The sequence below is a fragment of the Aulostomus chinensis genome, chromosome 16, assembly GCF_037954235.1.
Source record: "Aulostomus chinensis isolate RoL2024-O1b breed Wild chromosome 16, RoL_Achi_v1.0, whole genome shotgun sequence".
In the NCBI taxonomy this organism is placed as follows: domain Eukaryota; kingdom Metazoa; phylum Chordata; class Actinopteri; order Syngnathiformes; family Aulostomidae; genus Aulostomus; species Aulostomus chinensis.
In genome coordinates, this window is record NC_141335.1 from 13,796,414 (window position 1) to 13,818,579 (window position 22,166).

Sequence of the window (22,166 nt, forward strand, 5' to 3'; positions counted from 1 at the left end):
GCCAGCATGGTTCAGAGGATGTGTGTAAGCTTGTGTGTGTGTGTGTGTCTGAACTTATTTTCATTGTAATGAACGCTTTATTCGGGATGCATTATTTACAAAACAAAAAAAAAATCATAGGAGGAAGGGATTCAAATGGTGAAAGGATGATTATTAGGCGTGTTTTATCTTGATATGAAAAATCCTTATGATTCTGTGTACAATGTGGGCGGCATGACTCAGGGGTGGAGTGGCCGTCTAGCAACCGAAGGGTCATTGGTTCGATCCTCGACCCCGGTGACCACGTCGAAGTGTCCTTGAGCAAGACATTGAACTCATAATTGCTACTGATGAGTAGGTTGGCGCCTTGCATGGCAGCCTCCACCATCAGTGTGTGAGTGTGTGTGTGAATGAGATGACACTGTAAGGCGCTTTGAGTTCCGCTAAGGTAGAAAAGCGTTATGTGAAATTGAGTCCATTTACCATTTACAATATTTGCTGATATCACAAAGTCTTGGATATGATTCGATTCAGGGACCTGCGATCAGTGTAACTGATACAAGCCTATTTATATAATCGCTTCACAAAGAGCAACTGAAATTTGTTTTCCAGATGATCTTCACTAATTAACGCCACTTCTATGTGTGAGGCATAAATGGAAGCCTTCAAAGTAGCTAATGCTGCGCTGTGAACCAACTACACAATGGATGCATGATTTTAAAGTCAGTAAAACTTCTGTTTTCAGTGTGATAAAGTTTTAATGTCCATGACAACCTCTGTAATCTTGTTTAGCCACTTGTTAGCGATCGCTGTTTATAAGACACGTAAAAGTTTTGAAATTCACAACTGTCAAATTTACTTGTGATTTGATTCATAGATGAAAAATGTTAAAATATGTTCAACTCGTCTGAACCACAGCTTCTATTTCAAGAATTTGAACAAAAACCCAATTACTTAGAGAAGAGGAAGTCACATGTACAACAATGCGAACTGATTTCTGAGCTTCACAACTCTTTCCTGCACTCTGCTACATGGATCAGAATTTGAATTTTGCACACAGAACATTGTATCTTTGGCCACTCAATCGATGATGAGTTGTTACAACCCTCCCCCAGTGATTATTTTATAATCCAGATATCAATATAGTGTAACGGAAACTAGTCATAATAGTCACTAGTCAATAGTAACTTTGGTTTTCTCATTTCACAGAGGATGACTAAAATCCTGTTTAAAACAAAGACAAATAAGCAAAATTAACCAAAAACAGATAGTACTTCGTTATCTTAATTCCTCTGCTGTTAGCAAACAAATCATTTTTAATCATCACTAGTTTCCAGAGTGATTCATGAATAGACACAAACAGCTAAACAGAGAAGAATGGATCAGTTTAAGCTCCAAACTTTCCTTGTTCTTTGAGGACTTCTGGCATTTGCATGCTACGGCAAGAGTTTGGGGAGGGTATCACTGATTCATCAAACTATGGAAAAGAAATAAGACATACAGACAGACTGATATCATTTTTCACACAAAGCGGGGGAATCCAAGCACAAGTGGTGATATTCAGGTTAAAGTAATGGAGAATGTAATGTTGTTGGACACTAAATTACAGTCATGGCTCCTGAGCGATCTATCCCGTCACACAGAGCGGGGGCGGGAGGGGGTAGAAAGAGAGCAGACAGGCGCCAGTCACAGCAGGATCAAAGCAGAAATGTACCTCGGGGAAAGAAATAGTTAACTCCATTTAAGCAATTGTCCCGCAGACAGACAGTGCTGCTGCAGGCCCAACAACAGTTCCCATAAGAAAAACAACTCTCACATATTAAGTTTCCCTGAAAATGATTTGACTTGATTTGCAGAGCTGCGAAACAAGACCAATTTGGACGGGCCTCTTTAATGGGCCTCTTTAACTTGATTTGAGGTTTTACTGTCTCTCAAAGGGATGACAGACAATGAACATAATAGGTTGAAATATGGCCAATACACAGCCGTGGATAATTTGATTACCACAAGGCAGAAATTTACAGTGATAGTATCTCTTAAGTGTATAAAAAGCACCATAAATCACATCCTGGGTTTCATTACAGCTTTAATGAAACACGGTGATAAATTTTTGTCAACACATTCTCAACCTTTCAGAAGAAATTCTAAAAGTGGAAGGCTTTTTATTTTTCTCACCCAATGGCATATTTAAGAAAAACTCAACTGAATTTCTTGTTCCATCTGTCTGGTAATATGTTGATACAATTTCTTGTTACTGTAAGTTTTCTTCTACAGGGCAATTTTTAAATGACAATAATTACTTATAATATCCTCTATATGGCAGTCATGTTAGCAAACAGTTGATGATTTACTCGTCCCCCAGATATGAAGTGCATCCGTGTTTCTGGCCATCCAAGTCCAATATTTACCATCCTTTTAGCTCTGGTCAGTGCTCCATCCATTCCAGAGGGAAGTATTTTGCTCACTTGCACAACCCTCCACCTTCCTCAACAGCTAAATGCTAACTCTGTTTGCTGCTTGGCGTTGAATTACACACAGTGGGTTCATCGTCTGTCTGTTGCTGCTGGAAACGAGCTGGATGAGAGCTGTGAGAGTCAGCTGATGGTGGTGTGCCATAAAACCAAAACAATACAATGAAAGGTGTTAAAACAGAGCTGACGGGAACAGCAGGGTCTGATGATAATGATCTTGATTACCGGCTAAAACCTTTTCATTACACACAGTCATTTGATCCATTGTTGTTATAAAAACACTGACTGTAAAGTTAGCATAATTGATTGAATTAATGACTTGAATGAATGCCTCCCTGTAAGGCGAGGGATCTATCAATTGAAATATGCCAAGCCCTGGAGTCACCATGAAGGGAATTTTCTTCCTTTTTTGGGAGGAGAGGGGGTGCATAGACAGGAAAAAAAAAGTTATATTTTGTGACCTCAAAATATTTAAAATGAGGGAGCAAGTTATAGGCAGCACGGTGGTGCAGTGGTCAGCACTGTGGCCTCACAGCAAGAAGGTTCTGGGTTTGAGTCCCGGCTCGGGCACGGGAGTCCCGGCTCGGGCACGGGATCTTTCTGTGTGGAGTCTGCATGTTCTCCCTGTTCCTGTGTGGGTTCTCTCCTGGTACTCCAGCTTCCTCCCACCGTCCAAAGACATGCAATTGGGGACTAGGCTGACTGATACTCTAAATTGACTGTAGGTGTGACTGTGAGTGTGAATGGTTGTCTGTCTATTTATGTTGGCTCTGCGATGGACTGGCGACCTGTCCAGGGTGAACCCTGCCTCTCGCCCGTAGCTGCTGGGATAGCCCCCCCCCCCCCCCCCCCCCCCCCCGCGATTAACAGGAATAAGTGGAAGACAATGGATGGATGGAACAAGTTACACCTCTTGGCCTCCTTTTTTCTCACCATGGCATTCTCACCAGAGCTCTGCATAAATTGACTAATTTTTCATTAATCAACATGTGACAATATTTTTTAAACATTTTAAATTTCAAATCTTCAGTCAATACATGATTACAAATAGTGATAAAGGACATTAATGTTCAGTTTGTGTAAGGAAATGCATGATGAATTTATGCAGCCGAAGGTGGTATCTGACTATCTTTAACATTTGCTCTTGATTATTAAGCAAATGTTGATTTCCCATCGTATTAATTAAGACTGGTTCCATCTCACAGTTAATAGTGTTTTTTCTCTGTCGATGTGAAATTCTAATCAAGACATAGAGGAATCAAATCCGTTGATCCAGTCAAGCTAGCAGCGCAAAAGTTGTTGTGAAACAAAATGATCAATAATTAAAGAACTAAATCTGCAAAATGTTGATGAGGGTCCTTGTCTGACTGTGTGTGTTGACAAGTAAAGTTTGGTAAGGAAAATTCTAAGATAAGTTTATGTACTTTCTGAGTTATACATGGTGACAGTTTCCTTTGCACTCATTGAATTCGTATTGCTGGTGTCATCAGCGCTGAGAGGGAAGGTGCTGAGCTAGAACGGGGGGGGGGGGGGGTACAGAGCAATATTTTAGGGTCTCCAAACTCCATGTTCCTCCCCTGATTGGAGGTTTATATCCATGGAGCCACCATGAAATGAAACACAACAGTGTCAGTAAAAGCCTGTCCTATCAGCGAAGGTTTTGGGTGGAGTCACGTGGAGTCATGGACTGACAGATAGGCAGGCGGCAGGATGAGAGAGAAACGTTTGGCATTTCCCGGAGAGGGAGGCAAGTCCGTGCGTAAAAACGGAGGTTTCCACGCAGCTGCAGCGTCGGGAGAACCTTGGCAACACATTTCCTTGAGTGAACACAGGGAACTAAAGCATTAAAGGAGAGAGCTGCAGGATTACTGGTTGTATGGCACCTCAGTCGTGCGTCATGAATCCTGCGCAGGGATCGCCACCCACGGCAGCTCCGGGGGGGACCTCAGCGGAGGACCGCGCCGCTGGAGGGATAGAGACGGACCGGCTCGACCTTTCCCCGGTCAGAAGGTGTAAAACCAAAAGTTTGGATCTTCCTTTCAGCGTAGAGTCCCTCATATCAGACAGGACGCCGAATAGAAGACTCTCTTCCCCCGAGCCCACCTCAGGCTGCGTCCGGCCAGAGGACGGCGAGTGTGAGTCACCGGGGCGCCTTGATCTGGTTCTTAACGACAAGGAGACCAACCCCTGGTTCCACGGTTCTCACGCTTCCCCTACAAGTGAGTGGTGATTGTTCTCTTTCTATACTCATCTCTAAGAGCTATGCACTATTTTTAACTTATCAACACCCTGAAACTGTTTAAGGCCTTAACATGAAAAAAAGTACTTAAAAGTTTTGAAATTAATTTCGGCAACACAAATATTTGATGGCCTCGTTTGCAGAAGATTTCTCTCGAAAAAAAACTGACATCATTTTGGTCCTCTGGATGAAAGTCAAGGTCAAGGCTAACCTGAAACTACAATTGTTCAGAGATACGTTTTAAATGCTTGTTGATTACTGCATCTAATCATTAGAAATCCAATGGTTTTCATGTACTTCCAGGACTCCCGAGCCCAACTCCGTGCAACCTCCGGAAACACAAGAACAACAGGAAACCCAGGACCCCTTTCACAACCTCGCAGTTACTATCTCTGGAGAGGAAGTTCCGTCAGAAACAGTACCTCTCCATCGCCGAGAGAGCGGAGTTCTCCACCTCCCTCAGCCTCACAGAGACCCAGGTCAAAATTTGGTTTCAGAACCGCCGGGCCAAGGCCAAGAGACTGCAGGAGGCCGAGCTGGAGAAACTCAAGCTTGCGGCAAAGCCGCTGCTGCCGGCCTTCGCTTTCCCCTTCCCCCTAAGCGCACCCATGGGAGCCCCGTCCCTCTACGGGGCCCTGAACGGCCCGCGGCCTGCCGTGCCCGTCCCCGGACTATTCAGCGGACCCTATGGGATGTACTACTTGTCTTAACCTGCTCTAGTGAGCCGCGTTTTGTGGAAAAAAAGGTTTATAAAATGACCTCAGAAACCTGCCAGACCGCTAAAAACCTGACGAGCTGTGACACCTTTGGTCAAATCTTTGTTTCATGACTGTACAAAAATGAATATTGGTGTGAGAACATTTATTTCTCAACACAAAAATGCAAAATAATTTGTTTAAATTATAGGCGTTAAATTGAAGCACCGAAATCTTTCACCATTTTTCATTTTTTCCTTGATTTTCTAAACAGTAATGATCAGCTAAAAAGGTCATGCCTGTGATTTATTGAGCAAAAATTATTTTAACAAAAAGCGATGGGACTCATTCAGTGGCTTGAGATTTCAAAGGGATTTTGAGCTTTTCTGTTGAAATCTGCATTTTTTTTTAAATAATGAAGTCAAAATACTTCACGATGTTTCAGTTTTAAGGAGACAAAACGCTTGAGTGTCAGAGGACTTAGTAACCATTATGCTTTTAAAACCTCATTCCTGTAATGGACATTATTTTAAACTGTACCACGAAGCATCAAAAAGTAATAATACAAGTTCAGTTTTCCTTTTTACTAGTCACATAGTCAAGTACTCACTTTTTATAATAAGAATTTGTCCCAATTGAGAAGATAGCAGATCTGTTTTTATGACACAAAGAGGCCAACACCAATTGATTGACTGGTTGAGATCATCATAATCACAATTAGAAGATATCAACAGCCAATTTAAAATATTTTAATTTTTTATCCAAAAAATGCTCTTTGCTGTTTATCTTTTTTTTAATTGACATCCTCGTACAGTTACACACCTGTTAACTCTATCACACTCCTGATCTTTCGACGTAAATTCACTGTTCATCTAAATCACCTGACCGCTAACTAGTTGTCCTTATTAAAACGAATAATCATGTGAAAATGTGCTTTAAAATGATTGCCTTTAAAGAAGTTCTATTTTACCTCAAAAATATTTTTGCACAAACGTTCGGAAAGCTCTTCCACTACAACGGCAGGCAGCAACAGTTTCCGTAAATAAAATGTTGATAATTATTTTTGCAAATTATCAAAATGGAAAAAAAACAAACTGATGATTTTGCATCAGTCATTAATGTACAGTGTATTTTATAATTGTTGGGTGAACCAGTTTTTGTAAAAATTAAAAATTTATTAAGTAAATCCTGATGTTTGTTGTATTTTTCTATTCAGGAGGGTTATCTAGTATATTTGTTGAATTTGTCGACGGCCACTGCAAAGAGTGAGTGTTTTCATTCGGTCCTTTCGCATTAGTGTATCATTGCAGGTCACAGAGGCTTTACGGTGAACTTTTTATTTGTTTTACTTTTTCAACAAATAAGAAGAACAAATAATTCTATGATAAAGTCAGACAATTAACATTAATAGATCATAAAAACACTGATAGAGAGGAGATGGTGCCTGGCAGCAGGAAACCAAGTTTACAAAACACAAAAGGTTCCTCACAACATTTTGTGCAAAAAAATGTATTTACAGTCCTGATCATTTATTAATAGGCATATTTAAAGGTCAGAGGTGTTTAAGCAAACATCAGCCTTAGTTTTCTCATTTCCTTCTTCCTCTGCGTCCTCTGAAGCCGCGGACGGAGCCGTGACCGAAGCACACGGATGAAGGAACACTGAAAGAAAAGATATGGCTGTTGAATATCTCTGTCTCTTTAGCATTTAAAAAAGCAAAACTATGTTAATAACACAAAGACAAATTTTAATTAGGAGTCAAATGAACTTCTCCTTCAGTTTCTTAACCTACTGTAAGTGAACTGTGACAGTGATGTTATCTCACCCCTGAAAATAGAACTGGCTTCCAGAGTTACCAGCCTGGAAGTGGCTGAATAGATTTCTCTTAGCTGTTAGCAAAAGGCTAACCCAGCCAGAATATCCACCAGATGTGTTCAATGACCAACCTGTAGGAGTATCGTGGTTTCACAGGCTCAGCACTCATGTTCATGGTGTTGTGAGCGGTTGAGGAGAGATCTTCTCGCAGAGTGGCGGAGTTAGAACTGTCCGTTAAATCAACGTCCTCCTGCATTTCCACGGATTCCTCCTGCTCTGGTTGTTTGGAAGCCAACACCTCACACACACCCTCGGACTTACACACATCATCCACTATCTCCATAGATGTGTCTTTCTGCTGCTGTGACCTCAACTCTCGAGTTCTATGAAATAAAGACATAACAACATTTGGTGCAAACATTCACACAAAATGCTGTATTTAATAAAAGACTAATAGTATGAAGATGGTTAAAGGACAGAATATTCATAGGAAGGAAGTTTTAATATCAGAAGCTCGAGCACAAGTGCTCTAAGATTGAAAGTTTTGCTGCCATCTAGTGAACAAATTGGAAATTGCAGTCTTACTCTTTGTCTCTCTTGGTTTTGTCAAATCTGAAGTCTGGAGGGTACTTGTGAATTCTTATTAGGTGGTCCCTCCGGTGTGCACTAGTCCTGAACTTCTGTTCACAGCCCTCCACCAAACACTGGTACTGAAACATACGGGTGCAACTTTACTTAGATCCGCACTTAAGTTAAAAAGTTTCACAAAAGAAAATCAAGAAGAAGAGCTGCTCAACTCTCTATTCACTGTTACCTCTGCTAGCAGAAGGTGCTCAAAGTACAAAGAATGCAGAGGGAATTGGCAGTGTGGGCAGTATTCTTATACTTTAAGATTATTTTTTAGATAAATATAGTGAGTGCTCATCTAATTTATCATGAATAGCATTTTCATATAAGGTCAACATGATGAAAAAATGACGTGAGCTCCACTTCACTTGTTTACGACCTCTCTGAGATCCTGCAAAGAACCATTAAAGCCTCTTTTATTACATAAAACATCATTAAAAAGATTCTAATGATATAAAATTAGAAAATTGTTGACACGCCATTTTTTTTGCTGCTCTCAAACAAACAATCTGATTATTTTGCAAATACTATGTCTGATAAACATCAATAATATGTTTAAAACCAGTTTGTAAAATAGACACATTTTATACTGTAAACCACTGTGAATTTGTAAAAGTAACATATCTTTTACATATAAAAAATAATGATAATTAAATGAAATGCATTGTGAGTATTCCTCAACAGCAAAAACAACAAGCTTAAAATCCTCATTGTTACATGAATTGCCACTGTGTAGCCCCATTCATCATCCTACTGCTGAGTCCTCCAGGGCACTAATACTAGAGAGCTCAGAATATTCTGTGTAGCTAATTTTTTACACTATATAAAAATGGTTAAATATCAGTTTGTAGCTTATGAGTGCGAGAGTTAAACAATGACACCCTCAGAGGACCTACCATGTCTTGGCGCTGGGAGAGGATGCTGAAGAGAGAGTCATGCCACTCCTGAATGTGGATGTCCAGGAGGCGGGCGGTTGGAAGTGAGCGACGACAGGAGCAGCACACATGTCTGTGCAGGGAGTTGTAGTGGTGCTCGTACTCCTCCAGAGTATTATGAACGGCACTGCAGCCAGAGATGTGACAGGCAAACTCTGACACACTGAGAAAGAGAGACAGTAAGTGAACACTGCTGGCCGAGTCCCTCTGGGGCTGAGGGAGACTTATTAAGTGACCCTCGCACCCGATGGATGAGGGGCATTGTCTTCCTGACTCTTCTCTAATCTGTTCAGGTTTCTCCTTTAATCTGTCACCACAGTGCATTTACCAGCTAGTTTGTCGGAGAACATCCCTATGAACTATCTAATGATGAAGGCTGAGCATCAGTTCATAGAATACAAAGTACAACTCAATCTGGCACTATAACGATGGTATCACAACACAGTGATGGTGCAATAATTATGAATTTCAAGAAAATTCTTCTTCATTACATCATGATATCTGTGTAAGTACAGAAGTAGCATGCCTAAGACGGCATAAACTTTGTGTCTATATCCTGCATTGCTGTGTGAGTTTCAAAGACTTCAGCAACTAAGAAGCACATTTTCTCAGAGCCTCTTGAACACACCCTAGAAACTTGTCAATATTACTACGAAGTGAATCCATCCATAATACCAGGGGCTGTATTGAAATATTGAAGAATTGGTACTTAGTCCAACCCTTTCTCATCATCTTACGCTATGCTCTTCTGCCAAGGACAGTGATAGCGTTTGGCCACAATAGACCATGATATAAAATAGTTGACGAAACGAAAGAAATAATCCAAACTGACAAACAAATTAATGATTACTGAAAATTTTTAATTGCAAGTTGCATTTTTTTTTGTCTTAAAAGGGATTCGCTGTTCACTACTGCATGTGTTTGGTCATGTAGTCAATATTCTCTTTAGTGAGAGCTAAATAAAAAAATTAAGATTCTTTCTTTATTTATTTTTTTAAATCTCTATATTTCAACTTCATTTGTTTATTTCATGGCTACTGAATGTAATGTTAGCCCAGCTATCACGAAAGTGCAACAGTCCTACCTGAGTGTTGGTCTGTCGTCGGCCTCTGAGATATAAAGGTCTTGTAGGTACATGTGTCTGTGAACATCTCCATCCTAGAAACAGGGCGTGTTATTGTGGAGGGAATGGTACCTACAGTGGGTTCAAGTTTTCAGGCGGTATCTGTTACCTCAAACAGCTGGTGGTCCTTGTGCAGGTGGATGAGCTGCGGGCTGAAGTTAAAAGGGTTCCCCTCGTCTCTCTGTTGCGGGTGTATGTTTCCCGCCGAACATTCTTCATCACAGTTTTTCACCAAAATATCTCTCCTGGTCGGACGTTTAACAAATTCCTCCTGCAGCATCGTTTCGTGGCGTTTTCAGTTTTCATACCGTTTCCTGACTTCAGGAGGAGCCGTATATTATGGAAGGAGCTGAACATGTCGCGGAGTGATGACGTTGTTTCGTAGTTTTGGTGGCGTTGGTATAAAAATTGTACTTTACCGCCACCGATTGACCAGACTCAGTAATACAGCTCCATAGACTAAAAGTTGATAAGGTCAAGTTTTGACCATAGGTGTCTCGAGAGAGCCGTGTCACGAACGGGTTAATTGGCTGGAAGTTGACAGCGGCCGAGACCCATAGAGAGCAGCTGCCTGCTAGCTAGCATAGTACAATGAATGGTAGTCGGTAGGAAGTGTTAGCTTTCACCGTGAAAAGTAATCAGATACTACTCTTACTACTACTTCTACCAATACTGATACTTCTATTCTACTACTACTAATTATCATAATAATCTAATGTGTTTGTACCTATATATAATAATTAGTAGTAGTAGTGGTAGAAGTATTAGAATTAGTAGAACTAGTAGTAAGAGTAGTATCTATAACTCAAAGTGCTTTACAACAAAGAGAGGAGGCCATTAAAATCCTGCGTTACAAGAGAATGAAGCCACAGTGCATAATATGAGACGGAAATGATAGACTTTTGTCGTTTGAACGCGCCACAACTACAACTAATCTAAATGATCAACGTTTACAATACTATATGAAAATGTACCACAGTAAAAACAAATAAATTCTGCTTGTTCACCATCCACTACCAGCCGGTAGGTGACGACAAAGACCATGGAGCGACAGTGTGATCGCTTCAGTATTCTGAAGGCTTATGTTTAGGTTTAGGTTTATCCTACTTTCATATAATACATCCTAAAATTGGAATGTGTGATTAAATGCGTCAAAATAAAATTTATGTCGATATCGATTCAATTTAATTAAATTCTTTTGATGATTAATTAATGTTCAATGGCCAAATGACATCTAAAAAGCTGAAACGAAGTAAGATTTTAAAACTCCCTAATTTGACCTGATGACCTGCGTGTAATAACTTGAACCTAATAACGCTTGATGGTAAATTCATATTTGAGTGTACTTTATTCCCGTCTTAATGAACTGCCAATGACCAGTCGAGGATCATGAAAGAGTGTTTAACTAAAGGTCAGTCACGTCTGAGTAAATTTCGACTCACCAAAACTGACACGCGTTAACCGAGAGCACCGCTGAAGTTATCAGATTGTGAATCATTTAGATTCCCCGCCTCGAATGATAATTTTCAGGATATTACAGCGGAGGGGGCGGAGTGATGGTCTTCCTCCCTATTTCTCTCGGACTGGCAAACGCACAATGAAAGAGTCCGTTCGGACCGGCAGAGCAACATGCAACATTTGGGATATTACACATGGATTTTCTTCTCTTCATGGGGTACGACATGGCAGTTTCGTTCTTTCTTCTCTCCTTTCTGTCTATCTCTCTTTCTTTCTTTCTGTCTTTCTTTCTTTCTTTCTTTCTTTCTTTCTAAATCATTGATGACTCTGTTTCTAATTCATTCTTTCTTTCTTTCTGTCTGTCTTTCTTTCTTTCTTTATTTCTAAATCATTGATGACACTTGCAGGACTTATATCGGGACATGTGAGGACTCTACCTCATGTGACAACGTACCAAACAGTGACACCTCAGAAGCTGAAAGTTTCATCTCACATCACTGATGCTGCTACAAACCAGGTCTCACACACACACACACACACACACACACACACACACACACACACACACACACACACACACACGATAATCATTACTGACACTGTATTTGTATTGTGTGTGTGTGTGTGTGTGTGTGTGTGTGTGTGTGTGTGTGTAGATGTACCCTGATGTCCTCCAGTACTCTTTGACAATTGCAGGACAAAACTGCACTCTACATCTGGAAAAGAACAAGTAAGGGATCCTCAAATATGTCTGTTCCAGTATTTTTGATCAATTGGATCCCTTTTCTATCTGCCCATGTAAATCAAATGTCAAATGGATCTTTCCAGAGATCTTATTGGGAAAGACTTTACTGTGACACACTATTCCGAGGAGGGCGATCAACTCACATCGGCTCCTGATCTGGAGGTATTCGCCTTTGCTTTCTTCACTATCTCAGATACACGTTGTGCTTTTTAGTGTGTCAAGAAAAAAAAAAAAAAAAACAGGCGCAGGTGTTTTTAGAATATGGGAAGTTTAATGAATTAAGTTCTGAATATCTAATTCATTCTTTCCACTTGAATCTTGAACAAATCAGACATGTGGGTGAAACTTCAGCATATACATTACCAGAGAATTATCATTCAAAACCGGATGCACAGTGTGAATCATATCCAGGATATCCTGTGCCATCTTGCCCATTTTTGTCACATTTGCCTCCATCTGTTGGGTTCTCTCTAGGGAAATGAGAGCTAGAAGATAGATGAAGCGTGACCTTGAATTTTAATCTCAACAAGTGCCTCATTATTTTCAAATTACATTTACATTATTATAAATCAAGTTCTTTCTCAGGGATTCACAGCACAAAACAAAAAAAAAATCAAGTCATAGAACGGATAAAGCAGCAAAATTTCTGATTAATTGCATCTCAGTTTTTATTGGCATCATAACAGAAAATGTCTCTGGGCACTCTTCATAATGTACAGACACAGACCACACTCCTACAGAGACACCGCAGTTCTCCTGACAGCAAGGACTTGGTGCCAGTGGTGAAGAAAAAGAACATATTTTTTCAACATCTACAAAAGCAACATATAGGAAATTTTCTTGCAACACATTGCAGTATTTCCTTTTTATTTCCAAGTATTCTATGCGGGTATGAACCCAAGTTTCTCAATGACATACTTCCTCTTTACAGCAGATGACGTCTCATCCTGGAAGTGATCACCACATAAAGTTAAAATTATTCTCTCTGACTCAAGTTAGACCTTGTGTTTTTTAATTGTATTCTAAACTGTATCTGTCCAGAGCCACTGCTACTACCATGGACACATTGTGGGGGCGGATGACTCCACTGCCAGCATAGAACTGTGCTCAGGAATCAAGTGAGTGACGCCGGACAGACTTATTTCTTTCTTCCTGTTTTACCAATTACAAAAAGAGGATTGTTTCCTTAACTGGCATGCTAGATGCAATTAAACCCACGATGACTCGGGGCTGTGTGAGCCTACAGTGACTCAATCCAAAGACAGAATCATCCCGCTGGAGCCATCAAGATGACTTCTAAGACTGAGTGTAGCTGTGTCTGAATAGACTGTACAGACAAATTCAAAAGATAAGATTTCCCTGCACCCATTCTGACCTTCCTGTTTTGATCTGCAGGGGGTTTGTGCGTCTCCAAGACCAAATGTACCTTATAGAACCTCTGACCAGTGCAGAGGGCGTCCAGCAGACTGGCAAACAGAGCTCTGAAGGTCACAGTGATGAGGGTCTTCACGCCGTTTACAACTACAAACACCTGAGGAGGAAGAGAAGTTCATGTTCCCATGGAAACACAACCACTTTCTATGATCATGGAGCTCGTCCATCTGGACTGTTCCAGTTCAGCAGTCTGGTAAAGACACTCAGCTTGGACACATACAGAGTTTGAAGCCCACAGCTAAAATATTTGGACTAACGATGATCTGTTGTTTTTTTTTTGTTCTGTATTTTAAAATTTGATTATGTCAATGCAAAAACAAAAAAAGCTAAAGTGGATACAGTAAAATTCTAGTATTATTTTTGCTGATAACGTTACACAACAAAACAAATCCTTTCATTAGAACAAATGGAAAGAAACGCTAATGTGCTAAAAAAAAAAAAGAGAGATTATTTTTGACTTTCCTTGCAGCTTCAATGTGCAAACATTATGGACTTTCTAATAGATGTCATACTTTTGCATTGAAATATCTCTGAGGTATAATCATAATGTTCATTTTGCAAACTTTTGGACTCTAAAAGACTTAAACCCTCCCATTAAAATACTATTCCTGGGCTATGCTAACCATCCTCAACCATATATTGATGCTCAACCACAAGAAATATTTCTGTCTATGCGTCATTCAGAAAAGCAGAGCCCAGACCAAAGACTACAGAGAGAAACCCAGGACTGTGGAGCTGGCTGTGGTGGTCGACCACACGGAGGTGTGATTCTCTTTTTCCATCTTCTAGATGAGTCTATCTGTTGTTCCAGATGTAGCCTGATGATTATCTTTACATTAAAAATGTTATTTTACTAATACAGATCATTGTATTTCTAGTACAAGAAGTTTGGAAGTAAAAAGATAATCGAGGCCAGAGTGATTGAAATAGCCAACCATGTGGACAAGGTACGTGTGCATTAGTCATTTAAATGATTCAGCCCTGGTATGTTATTAAAACCACTGACCGTGAAACAGCTGGGACTGTAAAAAATAGGTTAAGTTTGGAAAGTCTGGAAGACCTAATATGTGGGTATCCAGTATCCACCATGGAAGTCACATTTCTGATGGTGTTTGTGTGTCTATCTGTTAGTAGGGTTATAAAAACGGAGGCTGATTTTCACCACACCAGCTGGAGGGGTGTAGGTTAGGGATTGGAAGAATCGGGGAAGATGAGTTATTGTGTCAGTAACAGGAAATTACATACCTCTTGTACTTTGATGTATTTCTCTTTTTGGGTTGACAAGATCTATGTCAGATTCAGTCAGGAAAATGTTAAGATCTTGGTGACGGTAAGTTCCAGTTAAACAGCATTTCTGTTGCAAGGCCATCTACAAGCTGAATTTAAGATTTAGGCTTGGCACCATCTGGTTGGTACAGAATGTAAGCCTGATGTTGCTTTCACATGATGCACAATAACATCATATATGATATGTGTGGCGGCACGGTGGTGCAGTGGTCAGCACTGTCGCCTCACAGCAAGAAGGTTCCGGGTTTGAGTCCCGGCTTGGGATCTTTCTGTGTGGAGTCTGCATGTTCTCCCTGTGCCTGTGTGGGTTCTCTCCGGGTACTCTGGCTTCCTCCCACAGTCCAAAGACATGCAAATGGGGACGAGGCTGATTGATACTGTGGGTAGGGTTGACCGTAGGTGTGACTGTGAGTGTGAATGGTTTTCTGTCTACATGTGTTGGCCCTGTGATGGACTGGCGACCTGTTCAGGGTGAACCCCGCCTCTTGCCTGAAAGCTGCTGGGATAGGCTCCAGCCCCCCTGCCACCCTTAACAGGAATAAGCGGAAGAAAATGGATGGATGATGTGTGTGTTATTTCCAGCACCACCTAGCAGACACAGGAAGTGATATTTGCACCACCTACAGAACAACCATACATTCTGGCATGCGCAGGGCTGCGAGGACTAGTTCATCACAGTTTGCAGCTTTAGTTAGGACACAAGCAATAACGTGCCAGGTGGAGGTATGCTCCATCTTAGTGGTTTTAATTATTACTCCATCTATTTTTTCCATTCATACATTTTCACTGAGTGCAGAAAAGGCACATTTTTGACACTTTTACCACGATATAGCAACAGGTTTTCAGTGGTGAATTCAGAAAAACAGGAAATGTGTTCTCATACTATCTGGTCTTCACTGAGTGGAACCTGACCAGTAACACGAGAGAATGAAAGTTCTTTTGCTGTGAAAATTTAACTTCAATTGCGAATCTTCACACCTCTGCTGAAAATATTCACACATCAAATTATCCTGTTTGCATACTCTTAGAGAGTAGGGCCAATGTGTATGATTCATACTTCACTTGCCTGAAATAGCCCCCTCCTTTGTTCTATGATTTGGAGATTCATGTTTGTGACTCTTCTCTTGAAATGTTCAACAGATAATCACTTATCTTAATGCTCACTTTGAATTCTGTCCTGAAAGTGTTTCCTGCTCTGTTTCAGCTGTATCGCCCCATGGGGGTCCGCGTGATGCTAGTGAGCCTGGAGATCTGGTCATACAGAGATGAGATAGATGTGAGCACTTATCCTGAACAGACCCTCAGTCGATTCCTTGACTGGCGACAGAGGTTTCTGCTGCCCAGGACTAAACATGACAATGCACAGTTCATCACGTAAGACATCTCCAATTCCTCACCAATAAGACCAACACTGAGGGCAGATGTCTAATTTTGCTCCCCTTTGTCTTCATTCAGAGGTGTAGATTTCGAAGGCTCCACTGTTGGCCTGGCAAACACAAATGCAATGTGCACCTCTACCTCCGGAGCAGTCAACGAGGTAGGTCATATTTTGATGGATGGACATATGTTTGTAGGATGTGCAGCATTTCAGTCTGACTTTACTGTACACAGGACCACAACAGTAATGCGATAGGAGTGTCCTCCACTATTGCACATGAGATGGGCCACAATTTGGGTTTGTCCCATGACAATGAAAAATGCGTCTGCGGCTCTGTCATATCAAAAGAAGGCTGTATTATGGCTGAGAGTGTCGGGTAAGCTCATTTTCTTATCAACCCCTAAATTGTTTGTTCTTAAATTTAAAAAATAATAATAATTGTGTGTTCATTTTGAAGCATTAAGTACCCTGAGCTGTTCAGCAGCTGCAGTCAGCAGCAGCTAGGTAGGTTCTTGGAAGAGGTCAACCCTGCCTGCCTGCTGGATACACCCTCAAGTAATCGCATCTATGGAGGGCCAGTGTGTGGAAATGCCTTCTTGGAGCCTGGAGAGGACTGTGACTGTGGCACTGTGGAGGTATAATGCACTCACCCAAACATACAATATCAGTTAACACAGAATGTTCCTCAAACTCTGTTTCCCTCCAAGGAATGCAAGAATCCCTGCTGCAATGCTACTACCTGCAAACTTAACACCGGAGCACAGTGTGCTGAGGGTGAATGCTGCCACAACTGTCAAGTAAGTAATATTCCGTTTGTGCGCACCAGATGAGTGAAGTCACACTGATTCTAATTGTGTTACCATATAGCCAGACAGAGTCTAGCAGCCTGGTTTGTGGGAGTGTATGTATTTCAGTATCTGGTACATCACCATCTGTGTTTCCTTTCACTTTACAGCTGAAGCCGACAGGCATCGTCTGCCGACCAAAGACAGGAGACTGTGACTTGGCAGAACACTGCACTGGACTCTCTGCCTCTTGTCCTACTGATGCCTTCACGCAAAATGGCCTCTTGTGCAACCGTGGGAGAGGATACTGCTACAACGGACAGTGTCCATCACGGCAGCAGCACTGCAAGAGACTGTGGGGACCAGGTAGAATATTATTTTCCTTCAACTCATCGCATCAACTCCGCCTCAACAATTCTTCAAGTTAACATTGTGTGTTTTTCTTTTCTTCAGATGCTGAAGTATCTGCAGATGCCTGTTTCTTTCGGTACGGGAGTTGCAAGAAGACTCTGTTTAACCAAAGATGTTTGAGAGAGTACGTCAGTAAGGGCAATGTGGTAGCACATTTTTCCAGTTTTAACTGCTACAGTCTGTTTGAGAATCATTGCTTTCTTTGTGCTTGCAGAGATCAATTATGCGGGACACTTTTCTGCTCTGGAGGCTGGGAGTTCCCAGTAACATCCATGAAGTCTTTTTCCAAAATAGGATATGATATATGCAATGAAGCTACTATGAAACCTGAAGACAATTACCCAGCAGACTTGGGCATGGTTCCAACTGGCACCAAGTGTGGTTACAACATGGTGAGAAAACCGATTGGTTGGTTGTAGTCAGCATCAACAAACCCTCTGTGGTCTCTTAATCTGTGTCCTCCCAACTGTTGGTCCTCAGGTTTGCTATAATCAAAAGTGCCAGGACATCAAAAACATAAAATCCTATGGAACAAATGACTGCTCTGCCAAATGCAACAACCATGGGGTAAGAAATTTGTCCCACAAATTTGTTTGGTAGCTCTTGAAGCATGCATGGGACTCTGAGTTGTTTCTTGCAGGTTTGTAACCACGAGAGTAAGTGTCACTGCGATCCTGGCTGGGCCCCACCTTTCTGCGATGTACAGCAGTCTGAGCTGCCTCAAGGTAAAACACATTAAACTCTTGCAGCAGTAATGGTATTTGTGTGCCTGTTTAGAGCCTTTCAATGAATGCACCTGACACATGACCACAGCTGTGTCTCTTGTGCTTTTTTTTCTCCTGTAAGACTGAATTCTTGGTTAAAGATTCTGTCAAACAGCTAAGGTTTGTTCTGATGAACATGGATTTCATTGCATTACACCATAACTCTGTGTAGATACAGTAATGATGTTACATTGCAGTTACATGCTCATTCCATTGTAACAGAAAATAATTGATGTGTGTGTGTGTGTGTGTGTGTGTGTGTGTGTGTGTGTGTGTGTGTGTGTGTGTGTGTGTGTGTGTGTGTGTGTGTGCGCGCGCAGGAGCGAGTCCAGTATTTATCGTTTTGTTGGCTGTGGGATTACTTATTCTCCTGGTCATCCTTATTGGGAGTATGATGTGTTGCATCAGAAGAAAGCCACCTACAAAGAGGTGAGCTTATCTGCTTTGACTGTGTGCATGATATCAAAGACTTGTCATATTTATTTTGACCATTTGTTCGTTCTTTATAGATGCTTCCAATCTACCTCAGGACAGTCCAATCCATTGTTCTGCTCAAGCATTGTACGGGGCAGCCCTCGTCTTGGGTCCACTGCTATCAGCCAGCCTACATTTGTGGAGTCCTCGGCCACTCAAGCCTGTAAACCGCTGACCTCTGTTATTGTCAGACCCTCTACTACAGCATTCAGGCCCAGCAGAACTGCTCCAGAGGTTTGTTTCTCCACCAAGAATGTTACCATTCCAATGCTGTCCATCTGTCCGTGAGCGTAATCATGCAAAATTTATTTTTCAAAAGGACCCATTCTTTTTTTCAAAGTAGATTTGAATAAACGGCCAGAATGAAAATTTTGAACATTGTAGACTTGGAAAATTTTTGCGATTTTTTTTTTTTCATCAATTCCTTCAAAACTACCAGAATATGTCAACATGAAAAAAAATGCAGGAGTGTGTTTTAAAGAAAATGAAACAAATTTGGTGCAGAATTTATGGATCAGAAATATTATTTTATTTGTTTGTTGGCAGAATATCTCATGGAGAAATGTAGTCATTTAAATGAAATGTAGTGGACAGGTAATTTTTAAACAAACACTCATACCTACAGTCAATTTAGAGTATCAATCAGCCTCGTCCCCTCTTGATGTCTTTGGACTGTGGGAAGAAGCTGGAGTACCAGAGAGAACCCACACAGGAACAGGGAGAACATGCAGACTCACACAGAAAGATCCTGTGCCCGAGCCGGGACTCGAACCTGAAACCTTCTTGCTTTGAGGCACCAGTGCTAACCACTGCACCAAGGTGCTGCCCTAGGACAGTTTTCATGATCATAAATTCTTCATATCAAATATATTAATGTATCTTTAAACTTAATGAGAGGCTACGTGGTTTGATACAACATCAACATGTATTAAGTAAAATCAAAAGAGATTTTCACCACATGTACTATAATACTGAGGAACTTTCAACGAATTTCCATAACGCTCACTCCTTTTTGTTCAAATTTACATTTTTTCCACATTTTAACAATTAAAAAAACTCTGGACTTGGAAATTTCTATTTTCAATTTCCGTATCGTTCATGACCGTGTGAACCCTGCCCTTCACAACAGTAAACCCTCTCTGAGTGTTTTCTAGTTCCAATTTGGCTCAAGCAGCTTCACTACTGAAATATAGTGACTAAAGTAAACTGTCGTTAATAGTAATTCAGTGGCAGTTGATTATGTCTCTAACAGGGTAAATGTGTTATTTACAGGACGCTTTGTTATTTTGCCTGAAGAGCATTATGACATGAGCACAACGCCATTTAAACAGTACTACTGATGGTTAAGAAATACAAGCCGAGCTTTTTCCTCTTCTCATCTCTCGGTCCTTCTCTTTCATAGCCCCCCAAGAAAGTCCCAATGGTACCTCAGCCATCAAAGATTCAGCAGGTAAACTAATCCAGTGTTGTGTCTTTAACCCCAGTAGTGCATCCTAAATGTTTATGTTCCTACTAATGTCTTTTAATGTTTGTCTTTAGGTTGTCAGGCCACTCACACAGCCACCCACAGTTCCAAGCAAACCAGCCTATTCTGAGGTGGGAATGCTAACAAAATTTGCCATATTTTTTCTTTTTCTTGCTTTTTAAAAGTTGATGTTTAAAGACCTACTGATTGCTGTTGTCAGGCTAAGCCACTACCTCCATCCAGACCTCTCCCACCACTTTCAGCAAAACTAGTAAGCAACATCACATTTTCATATAGTTGCACTTTTAAATGTTGTTGCTGCTCTCTTCAAATTTGATCATCGGCTCTCTCAGATCGTGAAGCCTAAACCTCCGATGCCTCCTGTGAAGCCAAAGCCATCTGCAGTTCTGTCTCCGTTGCCACACACTCAGCTGGTAAGTAGTCAGACAGCAGCAGGAGTCAGACGGTACTTTCCTGAATCATCCACGTTGTGGCAGTTGGCATTCAAACATTCTTAATCTTATTTTAGGAATGTATAAAGAGGCCTGTGGTTTTGGGCATTGTTCCAACATAGCAGTGTAATGAACAAGCAGTGTTTCAGTGTGTTGGTGAGGACATAACCTCTCCCTGACCATCACTGAATAACTTTTATACAAAAGTGAGTGTCAAGAGAGGACAGAAAAACAATTAGAGAAAGTCTGGAGGGAGAAAATTAGTTTTTTTTGTGAGAGAAGCTCATTGGCAGTATGTTTGTTTGTGTAGTTTGCAGGCAGGGCAGCCCTTAAGCCTCCCAGCCGACCCAGATGACTGGGGGAATAATTCACCCTGGTGTAAACGCCGATGATGTTGCCTCACCTACAAGGACTCTGAAAATCCTCTCAGGAGACGCTCATCTGTTTTACTGTGGGAACAAGATCCAGCACAGAATCAGCAACAACAAGAGACTTTCCAGCGAAGTCCTCCCGGAGGATTACTGCTGCCTTTCTTGTGCTTTTAGGCAGTTTTCAGTAATTTAATTAAAACCTGAAGCTGTGATTGACAGATTCAACTTTAGCGCTTTAAATGACAAATGGCTTAGCTGCCATAATGATGTGTTTGAAGGGAAATGTCTCTCCGCCTTCATCCTTGGACATGTGAACACATCGCAAAGTAATTGCACTGTTGATACTGTAACTGTTTTACTAACACTTACCCATCCAACACATGGGTTTGGTACTCCCTTTTTAAGAGGTCATTTAGATGTTTTTATTTGTTAAGGGATTTTAACATGTGGCACCAAAATGGGCACTTTACAGATTTTTTTTGTATTAAGTCGTAAAAAAGTTCTGAATTTGAAACCTTTTTTCTGGGATATGCTTGATTGTGTGGGTTGTGTGAAGTATGAGGATGTATTTTTGCCTGTTTACTTGGTACATGTTGATTGTATGGAGCACCAAATGGCTACAGGGGGTAGGATTACTTTGTGACCACAAGATATGAGTTGTCCAAAACCTTTGATTAATTACTGTCCACGAGATATAACTTGTTTGCACGATTTGATTAGTTTGTAGCCACGAACTATATCCAATTAATCGGTGGCTTTGAGATAGACTATGATTTGTTCTCAAAATGGGATTAATTAGTGGCCAAAAGTTTTAAATTCTATTGCTTTGATTAATTTGTGGCAAGAGGTTTATAACCTGTTTTTGCAATTTGATTAATAAGTGGCTAATTTATTCAAGAGTGGGAAGAAATTGTATCCTGTGGCCACAAAGCTGTTGTTTTTTTTTTCTTTTTATTGCCACCCCAGACATTGCATGATTGTAATTCTTCAAGGGATTTTATATTGTCTATTCTATGCAGTGGACACTTTCACTTTGTCCTTCCCTCTTAGGGCCAATGATTGAGCTTTTTCCTCAAAGAACTCAACTTTGAACTGAAAATGAATTTCGATTGTTTATATTTATTGAGATTTTCTTTGAGTGTGTGTGTATGTGAAATTGTGCTTATAATAAAACCAATCATGAATAAATGTTGGCCATGGCTGACAAACCTAATCACGTTCTGATTCTGACTTATTATCATAAGTGACAAGTGAAATT

At 40.8% G+C, this 22,166-nt stretch overlaps 3 protein-coding genes across 3 annotated transcripts; 2 read left to right on the forward strand and 1 right to left on the reverse strand.

The window, feature by feature from the left end:
* Positions 1-4,174: 4,174 nt before the first annotated feature.
* Positions 4,175-6,587, forward strand: msx3 (muscle segment homeobox 3). The gene is made up of 2 exons (XM_086180260.1): positions 4,175-4,669; positions 4,993-6,587. The coding sequence occupies exons 1-2, from the start codon at positions 4,327-4,329 to the stop codon at positions 5,397-5,399; spliced, it is 750 nt and encodes a 249-aa protein (XP_086036386.1). The 5' UTR covers positions 4,175-4,326; the 3' UTR covers positions 5,400-6,587.
* A 129-nt stretch (positions 6,588-6,716) lies between these two features.
* On the reverse strand, positions 6,717-10,556 carry znf511 (zinc finger protein 511). Its single transcript, XM_086180430.1, has 6 exons — positions 9,994-10,556; positions 9,846-9,919; positions 8,723-8,924; positions 7,785-7,909; positions 7,331-7,582; positions 6,717-7,045 (listed from the first exon to the last, which is right to left on the reverse strand). Exons 1-6 carry the CDS (start codon positions 10,162-10,164, stop codon positions 6,973-6,975), a joined length of 897 nt encoding a protein of 298 aa, XP_086036556.1. The 5' UTR covers positions 10,165-10,556; the 3' UTR covers positions 6,717-6,972.
* Positions 10,557-11,429: 873 nt separating this feature from the next.
* On the forward strand, positions 11,430-22,128 carry adam8a (ADAM metallopeptidase domain 8a). The gene is made up of 25 exons (XM_086180757.1): positions 11,430-11,559; positions 11,750-11,859; positions 11,999-12,072; positions 12,171-12,249; positions 13,129-13,205; positions 13,483-13,714; positions 14,206-14,283; positions 14,400-14,468; positions 16,013-16,182; positions 16,264-16,345; positions 16,420-16,562; positions 16,644-16,821; positions 16,894-16,983; positions 17,142-17,337; positions 17,425-17,506; positions 17,597-17,774; positions 17,863-17,949; positions 18,023-18,107; positions 18,467-18,575; positions 18,656-18,854; positions 20,023-20,070; positions 20,160-20,216; positions 20,306-20,356; positions 20,439-20,519; positions 20,848-22,128. Exons 1-25 carry the CDS (start codon positions 11,514-11,516, stop codon positions 20,890-20,892), a joined length of 2,646 nt encoding a protein of 881 aa, XP_086036883.1. The 5' UTR covers positions 11,430-11,513; the 3' UTR covers positions 20,893-22,128.
* Positions 22,129-22,166: the final 38 nt, after the last annotated feature.

Excerpts from the sequence above, each read along its gene's own strand:
- msx3 (XM_086180260.1), top strand. The coding sequence starts at position 4,327 with ATGGCACCTCAGTCGTGCGTCATGAATCCTGCGCAGGGATCGCCACCC. Across the intron at positions 4,670-4,992 it reads TTCTCACGCTTCCCCTACAA|GACTCCCGAGCCCAACTCCG; the intron begins GTGAGTGGTGAT and ends ATGTACTTCCAG.
- znf511 (XM_086180430.1), bottom strand. The coding sequence starts at position 10,164 with ATGCTGCAGGAGGAATTTGTTAAACGTCCGACCAGGAGAGATATTTTG. Across the intron at positions 9,920-9,993 it reads AGGACCACCAGCTGTTTGAG|GATGGAGATGTTCACAGACA; the intron begins GTAACAGATACC and ends CCCTGTTTCTAG. Across the intron at positions 7,910-8,722 it reads TCTCCCAGCGCCAAGACATG|TACCAGTGTTTGGTGGAGGG; the intron begins GTAGGTCCTCTG and ends CGTATGTTTCAG.
- adam8a (XM_086180757.1), top strand. The coding sequence starts at position 11,514 with ATGCAACATTTGGGATATTACACATGGATTTTCTTCTCTTCATGGG. Across the intron at positions 16,822-16,893 it reads GTGACTGTGGCACTGTGGAG|GAATGCAAGAATCCCTGCTG; the intron begins GTATAATGCACT and ends TTTCCCTCCAAG. Across the intron at positions 20,357-20,438 it reads CACCACTTTCAGCAAAACTA|ATCGTGAAGCCTAAACCTCC; the intron begins GTAAGCAACATC and ends CGGCTCTCTCAG.